The 8,852-nt window shown below is 31.9% G+C and overlaps 1 protein-coding gene across 6 annotated transcripts in view; it reads right to left on the bottom strand.

Annotated features, from left to right (window-relative positions):
* Positions 1 to 5,358: 5,358 nt before the first annotated feature.
* Gulp1 (GULP PTB domain containing engulfment adaptor 1) overlaps positions 5,359 to 8,852 on the bottom strand; it is a 151,138-nt gene continuing 147,644 nt past the window's right edge. For all 6 annotated transcript variants that reach the window (XM_069995619.1, XM_069995622.1, XM_069995620.1 and 3 more), the window contains one exon: positions 5,359 to 7,085. In XM_069995619.1, the coding sequence (XP_069851720.1) occupies positions 7,014 to 7,085 (72 nt within the window). In that variant the 3' untranslated portion in view covers positions 5,359 to 7,013. The remainder of the gene's footprint in view (positions 7,086 to 8,852) is intronic.

Raw genomic sequence — 8,852 nt, 5'->3', positions numbered from 1 at the left:
TCATTCTCATGAAGAACAATAATGAATTAATGCATTTATTTTAATTCCACTTGACCTTTCTTGAGAGCAAGTACATTCCAAAATAACTCACTCTGTTCCTTTAAACATTCACAAAATGAATTCATTATTATAATTTTCCTGACAATTGTTAAAGAACAACGATACTGGTATTAAAATCAAATTGAACATACAACGGAGACTTGAAGCTTAAAATTCAAAATGAAAAGATTCCATCTTCCTTTTGCTGTTCCATTTATTTTGTTTGTTGTTAGACAGTTTTCATGAACAATGTTTGGTGGTGTTTTTTTTTTTGAAAGATTTGTCCAATTTTCCTTTGGCCTTTTAATTTTTACTTGGAAACAGTGTGGGAAACAATCTGGTTTTGATGGAGCCCCAGATTTTTGTGAGTGTATGTGTGTGTTCTAAATAAACTCAACTAGGTCATATGACTCATATGCTTTCCATGGTCTCATTGACTTCATTGTGTCTAGCAACTATTTAATTAATCTTATTTGAGCAGATCGACAGTTTTGATTGCTTCTTTTTAAAAAGATGAACTGTTTTGCTCAGAAGATTGTTCTTTAAGTTATTTTATGTAAATTATTTTCTAACGAATGTGTAGAAATTTGATCGATTTGTATAGTAAAAATAAATACTTCAGTTCTTGTGGTTTGCAGGGACAGCCATTGTCTAGCTTCAGCTTTGTGATTAAGCCTTGAGGAAGAAATACAGAATGATGAGAAATGCACCAAGAAACTACCGCCTTTGGAAAAGTTAACAGGCGTTCTGGGGATTTTATCTTCTCTACATTTTCATTTCTTTATAGTAAAACAAAACAGAAAAGCTTACCAAAATGACCACGTGAGAGTATAACTCAGTATGTCCGAGGCAAATTTCATTTGAATCTATTCAAGAAAACATTCGAACACATTCATCTACATAAAGTTTCTTTATAAAATTTAACAACACAGAGGTATTCCTATAAAAGCAGATATATACAATAACTATAAATGTGTGCATTTCCACATTTATGTATACTTATGTCTTGATATTTTAGTTTTGCATTATAATATCTTACATGTTGTAACATTTTTTGCTAGTATTTTCAAGATTTAACCTTGATTTGGAATATTCTAAGGTCTGTCTCTATGTGTCCATAGATTAGAAACGTTGGGAAAGGAGAAAATCTTAAAATCATGCATTTACTTTGCATTCAGTGTTGACAAGATTTTTGATAAAAAAAGAGATAAAGGTTAGGACAGTAATTTTTTATTTTTTAAATCACTCCTATCCTCTTTTATGAGATCAAAACTACCTCCAATTCTCATCTAGTAATCACTGATTCAGCATGTATTAATGACTTGTATGCAACTAAATATCACATGCATGCTTCCTCTGATTTTTTTTTTTTTAAGTCTTAGGCTCATTCCAGGAACTTTCCTTTGAATACCACGAAGACCTAATGCATGTGAACTTTAGGATGATTCACTGCAATACCTGCCCAGCAAAGGAGCAGACTTTATATGACTATAACATCATAGCATTTCAGATTTTAGTTCATTGGGTGTTTGGATGAAGCCATTTTTAGAATGAATATTAATTAGTATTATTATTCTTAAAATATGTAAGAGTTCAAGTGAAATATGAGTTCAAAATTTGAAAACTTAAATACTTGAGCTGAAGGAAGTAACCTCTTTTTTCTAATTTCCAGTCAATAAGACATGAGACAGTGGCCAGTTAATTTTCAGGTATTTCCCTTTTTAATTCTTTTAATATAGAAAAGGAGATGGTAGGTGTTATCAGAAAACTAGGAAACATTAGAAAGGAATTGTTATAGAAATAGCCTCTCATATAATTGCATCATTCGTCTTACTTTCTGACCGAAAAATAATCCAAGTTGTCTGGAAAATGAAGAGGTCAGATGTTTGTGCATTTTGTCAAGTGTGGTTAAGTTGATATCTCTGAAGATTTATGACTCTCTTTCATTACCTGTCTTCTCCTGTTCCCCAGGCTGTCGACTTGTCTGATACTCTAATTTATTTTTAATTAAAAATAGTTAGGAAATAGATGAAGTTACATGGAATGTGTGTGTGTGGGAAGAGAGAGAGAAAGAGTTAGAATTTGCTGGATCTTTGATAAAGTCTCTTCGTATATTCTTTTCTTTCTTTTTTGATTTTAATTTTATTGTCAAGGTGATTTACAGAGGGGTTACAGTTACATACGAAAGGTAAGTACATTTCTTATTGAACTTGTTACCCCCTCCCTCATTTTTCTCCCTCTGTCTCCCCAACCTTTTCTCTATATATTCTATGACACACATATTATTTATTAAATTATTTAATAGTATAGTAACTGATTTTTAAAGTATATAAAAAGTAAAATTAAATAGTCAAATTAAAGAATAATTTTAAATGTATCCCATAATTGCAGCTATAAAAACCCATTAATTTTTTTTTCTTTCAAACTATAGCCAAGAAACAAATATCTTTCGTTGTTTTCTTTGAAGGGAAGAACCAGATTCTGGATTATTTCCAGGCCATCCAGACAGTTATTTCAACTGGAACAACTGACCTTTGGAAGAGACTAAAACATAGCAGCCTAGCCAGACAGAGAAGAGGGAGTGGTTAGTTGGGAAGATCTTCAATGTTGTTCTTATGAAATCTCATTTGAAGAGGACACTAAAAAAATTAAGAAAAATGAACCTTAAAATACTTAGAACTAATGAACCACAACATCAACAATATAGGCAAAGGTGAATATGTGAGCTTTCTTTAATGCATCAATTCAGTCTCTTAAATACAGGGAAAATTTTAAATTATATTACGCTTACCTTTGAATTTTCATATCCTTCCAATAATCATTCTTTTGCTTTCCTCCCTCAAGTGGAACAGATTTCCTTAAGCCCCTGACTTCATGGTATTTGTTAGTTGGCATCTAGGCAATTATCAAAGTTCTATTTAGCAAACAAAGTACTGCTTCAATAAATGTTAAATTAATGGTAAAAGTTTTATTAGAGAGAAGAAAGTAGTCATCATCTTCCAATATTTATTTAGAAAGCATGTGGTAATTTCCTTTCCAAGAGAGCATAAGAAATTTGAGTTGACATCATTAGCAAGAGACATGCTAAAGGATTATCTAACCTCTTGCTAGATATTATAAAGTGCTTGGCACCAAAAAGAACACAAGGTAATCCTTTGTTTGGAGTGGTTGAAGAATTAGTAGAAGGACTTTAAAATATTTTATTAAAAATGCAAAAGGGAGATGTTCCCAAGACAATATTTTTAACGATTTTTGAAAATAGAAAGGGTAAATCAATTTGGTCCAAGGTCTAAGGTCTGAAGAAATGCATGGGGTATCAGAACGTATGTTGGTAGGAAACTAATTAGGTATAATGCAGAACTGGAGAACCTTGTAGAGTGGAACCCCTATACTTTTTAACCAGGTCCACTTCATTGAAAACAATTGCACTTAGAACTCCTAATGTATGTTCTAAAGTGTCTGTCCAAGTGGATGCAAACTAAGAATTTTGTTCAATAGCTTGCCTCTCACATGCACCTGAATGCATATGAACACTATGGCTTAAAAGCTGGCACTAGAGGCTGAGATCTAAGGATCTTGGTTTAAAGCCAACCTAGACACACAAATCCATGAAACTCTATGAGTAGAAAAATAAGTTTTTAGAATGGTAATGCAGTATGTATATTTATAAAATATTCATATTCCAGAAACATTCATTTCAAAGCAAAGAAATAGAAGACATTCAGTGATTTAAGAGTCAGTATCTTTGCTAGAGTAAAGAAATGCCACTGCAGATGAATTGAAGGCCAAATATACCTTTAGGGTAGAAAATGGGATACCTTAGATTTTAAATAAAACATATGATGAAAACATGGAGCAAGTACAAAAGAATTAATGATTCTGTGAAGTTTAAAATAGAAGGATAATTCTTCAAAGATAACTAGCAACTAGCAAGGACAAGACACTTCCTGTAGCAGCCAGAGATGCAAGAGCAATGACAGCCTTGTCCATTATCAACAGCTTGTTAATTGCCTACAAAGGGTGTAGGCAATCTGAGATTGAGGTGGAATCTGAGATTGAGTTGTCAAAATTGAGTCCAAGATTCTACAAGCAATTTAACAGAGGCTGAAACCCAAAATCACAAGTAAATGTTGAATTTGGAACTATACATGGAAACACTGGAATAGAATAATAGTAACAGCTAGTTTTTTTCATGGTTATGGTAACATCAAAAATAAAAATGAAATGTAACATTGTAAAATCTATCAGAAATTCTTGAGTATTACTTTTTGTACTACAACTTGACAAAAGTCCCAATCCAAAATGTCAGAAACAAAGAGAGAAGAAAATCTTTATTCTTGTACTGGATTCCCTCTGGATTACTTACTTAGTGAAAGTAGTCAAAGTAGCTAGTTCAAGGCACACATAATAAAGCAGATAATATAAGTGTTCTCGGGTTACTTTTTGGTTTCTATAGTACTTCAATACATATTATTTTTATAAATTCTATTTATTAAGATCATATACTTTCCCTATATGACCAACTGAAAGTAGGGATCTTGTCAAGTCAACAAACAATATATGTAATCAAACTTACTAGGTATCTTCTTATCCATATGATATAATATTAAGTCACAGAGAGAAAGAAGTACATTTTACAGAGCAAACTTTTGATTTGTTGGGTTGCTGAAGTTTGTGTGAATGAGACCAGTGTGCTTCTAAAACATTTTAATACTATACTTTGGATAAGTTCCAAACGTCTTCATGACTGCACATTAGTAACAACCCCAATCCTACTATCAAGGCTTATCAGTCAAATCTTCTTTGTATTATTAACTATAAGAAAAGAGTCCTAATCTTGAAACATGATGTCTATATATAATGTGGTTATTACCAACAGATGCTTTGGTGAAAAGAAATCACCCTAGGACATCTCTTACCAGCAAGGCTAAGCATGTGTCTCACAACTCTTAATATTGCTCATAAAACAAAATGTATGTGGGCTGTAAGAAATGAAGTTACACATAAAACCTTTTATGGATGGGATTTGGAAAAATTGGAGAGGATAATGGATAGGGTAACATTGCTTAAGATGTACTGAACTCACAATATGACTTGTTGAATTGAAACCCCTTTGTATAACCACATCAAATAAAATTTTCCTTGTATTCAAAAAAAGTAAAGCCCTTTCATTCTCTGTTCAGCTTTGATTTATGAACAAGAAAATTTGTTCAATTTTCAAGTATATTTAGAGACTGTTTAATAAACAAATTGAATAATTTAATTTATCTAAAATCCTTTATTCTCAGCAAAATCAAACATATCATTGAATTTACATAGAAATACAATTTTTAACCATGTCTTTCTTCATAAAAATGTACTGGTGAAATAAAATGTTCATAATTAATGACCAATTATGCACTGTTTAATCATGCCAGTAGCAGAATTGACTACTATTAAAAAATGGTAAAGTAACATATCTTAAATATGCAAATATCATCTCAGTACTCTATTGTGTTACCATTGATAATAAATGCCCACTAAATATATACCTATTGCATAAAGCTTTTTCAAGTACAATAAAAATACAAATTCTATCTGTTAAAAAAAAGCCATGTGGCTCCTAAACATCCTCATTATACAAATTCCAAAATTATAAAGACTCTACTTTGTGAAATATATACTGTCCTCTAATTACGGTACAACTTAGAACGTAACAAAACACAAACGAGAAGCTTCACATATACTATACAACATTATGGCGATGCATACCAATACAATATTGCGTAAGCACATTGATTTCTGTTCTTAGAAAATGTAGCTTTAATGCTTGAACAAAATTCCCATGTGTAAAGAATCTATTTATCTTTGGTGACTATCACCAATCTAAGTCCATATTTTCACTCATTTTTCTTAATTCTTTGATAAAACAAAGTAGAAACTGATCATTGTTTTTTCTGCATGATTGCTGGTTCTCTGTTACACCATGGGCAACAATATTCAGAACTTATCAGCAAATCAAGAATGAGATTCCAGGAAATTTTATTGCTCATGTTCATGATGCAGCTCATCAGAAAATTTATTTTGGTGAAAATTAAGATTTTGACTTTAACAGACCAAGTACAAATTTAGATGCACTAAATACCTTGATAATATCTTTAGAATAGTTCTCTTTATATTTTAAAATATCAAAAACAATGAGACATCATAAAATAAACTTTGGTGAGAAAAACTATAGTTGGTAATATAAGGATAAAAACAACTTTAAATCTAGAGATGATATACATTCCAAATGGTTTTCCTTATGAGATAACAAATGTAACTTACTCACACGTTAGATGTGAAATAAAATGAATCAAACATTTTGGAATACAACTGAAATTAACTAGAAAAGATTACTTAAATTTCATTTAATTGTCAGTGAAATTTATATTTTTTCTTTACTAATTTAAAAATTTGAGGACTGATGGCATAATTTCAAAGTTTAAATTTTCCCAATTATGTGAACATTATACACATAAAATAACATTGTCTCATGCATATTCATTGTCTGTCTCATAATATATTCATTGGTTTGAAAAGAGAACACTAGTTTAGTTTGGTGTCAACATATCTCTTCAGAATTTTAAAATATTTAAGTATGGTTTTTTTGGGGGGGAAATCAATAAAAAACTAGCAGCCTGGAGAATGAATGCATTGCAATTATTTAGAACTCAGACCAGAAAAATATATAGATAACTTGATTTTCAATGATAAATTCATCCACAACAGAAACATGAACAAAAAACTATGACATACATTACACTCACTTGTATTTAAAATTAAAGATACTGATCAACAGTCAATGTGGAGAGACTTCACTACAAAAGCTTTCAAAACATTAAGATATCCAAAAATATATTGGCACATGTTTAATACCTGTCTTAAAATAATAGTGAATGCTATATGTGTATATAAGTAAATTTAATATGAGTCAGGATCTTTCTTTCTTGATATCAGCATTTGCTGTCTACTGGATCAAGACAAAACACGGTGCCTTCAAGAGTTAGTCCCATTTTGAACCCCTCCTGTAAAACACAATAAAATCATTAAAATAGGAACATCACATGACAGAATAAAATGAAATAAAATCAGCAGGTAAAAACAGACTAAATAGAACTTGAATCTTAACATTTTAAAATATCAAAACTTACAAGAGTGAACAAATACAACGATGGAACTGATGAGACACTTGTGGACGAGGACGGGGAGGGAAAAATGGGAAGAGATCAATGAGAGGAAAGACATTGTTCAAAAAGAATTATACTCATTACTCATTACCTGATTCATGTAACTGTAACCCCTCTGTATAGCAATTCTCCAATAACAATAAAAAAATAAAATATCCAAAAAGTCTACATAGTAGGCCAAATTAATTGCCTATCAGCATTTCATGTAGATATCTTCCATTGGAAATGTTCTTATAAACATTTTAATGTTTTAAAGATATGAGAGATTAGTGTATATGAGAAAAACATAGGAATATATGAAATTAAGAAGTATTTTTTTTCTGGTAGAACCTAAAGAATATGTCAATATTTCCCTTTGAGATATTACTGAGATTGTTGTGCATCAATCTAATGAGAGGTTCTGATCATTTTGATTATTTGGTTCCTATTACCACTGCCCAGAACCTTACTTTCTGTAAATGCAATGCTGTTCTATGTGTTCAGATTGGAGATTACATGGCTTGGCCATGAAGAAAGGACCCCATCTTAAGTTCTACTTTTGCTTTTCAGTGGCATGGCTCCTTGGATTTTGTTCCATTTGCACATTTTAGAAATTAAACAGCCATTAATGTATTGGCCCTTAAGCATCTAACAGCCATGAATATGTTTTGTTCTTTTCTCCTAAGACTTTTGAGCAAAGAAGCCTGTCCTTCTCCACTTCCAGCATTTTTATTTTGCTAACTAAACTGTGGGCTACTTTTGGTCTTTCTAGCTGCTTCCAGCCTCATCTGGTTTCTTAATCTATGCACACTGGCCTACACAGAAATGAAAAGCACACAGCTTGGCAGGGGTGGCTCACGCTTGTAATCCTAGCCACTTAGGGGGCTGAGAGTTGAGGACTGCCAGCCCAGCAGGAAAGTCTGTGAGACTTTTCTCCAATTAGTCACCAAGTGGAGTTGCGGAGAAGTGGGGCTGTGGTTTGAGTGGTAGAGCTCTCACTTTGAGCAAGGAAAGCTCAGTGACAGCACCCAAGCCAAGCCGGAGAGAGAGAGGAGAGAAGAGAGAGGGGAGAAGTGAAGATAGGAGAGAAGAAAGACAGGGAGAGAGGGAAAAGCAGAGAGACAAAGAGAGAGGAGTCATGGATCAGTGGAAATGCAAGTCACTTGGCAAGTTCCTAGGATAAAAAGTGTGGTAGTGTCCCCAAATTACTTTCATTTGAAGTAACTATTTGTGTTTATGCAAGCCAATGCAAACATAATGTAGATGGAAAATAGCTACAAAAATATAAGCCATATTTTATTTGTAATTAATGCTCAGAGAATGCTTTAAAAAGAGTAAACATCAATATCATAATTGAAATAGTTTTTCAAATCTTCCCAGCACTTGAGGTACAAATTATATTCAATTGGGTAAAGATCAAAGGAGTTATGAGTGTTACTTAAATTTTTGCCATATTTATTTTAAGTATTTTCCTAATAACCAACACACAGAAAAGTGAATATTTCAGTTGAAAATACTGTAAATAAGCTGTTCTTTTAAGATGCTTGTCCTGAAAATTCTAAGTTTTAATGTGTTAATAATATTGAAAAGTAAAATGAAGTGTTTGTATGTCACAATACCGCCATC

Source organism: Dipodomys merriami, unplaced genomic scaffold, assembly GCF_024711535.1.
Source record: "Dipodomys merriami isolate MVZ:Mamm:240054 unplaced genomic scaffold, mDipMer1.0.p SCAF_49, whole genome shotgun sequence".
NCBI classification, from domain to species: Eukaryota; Metazoa; Chordata; class Mammalia; order Rodentia; family Heteromyidae; genus Dipodomys; species Dipodomys merriami.
The sequence above is the reverse complement of the archived record's forward strand: the minus strand, read 5'-3'. Positions and strand labels throughout refer to the sequence as shown.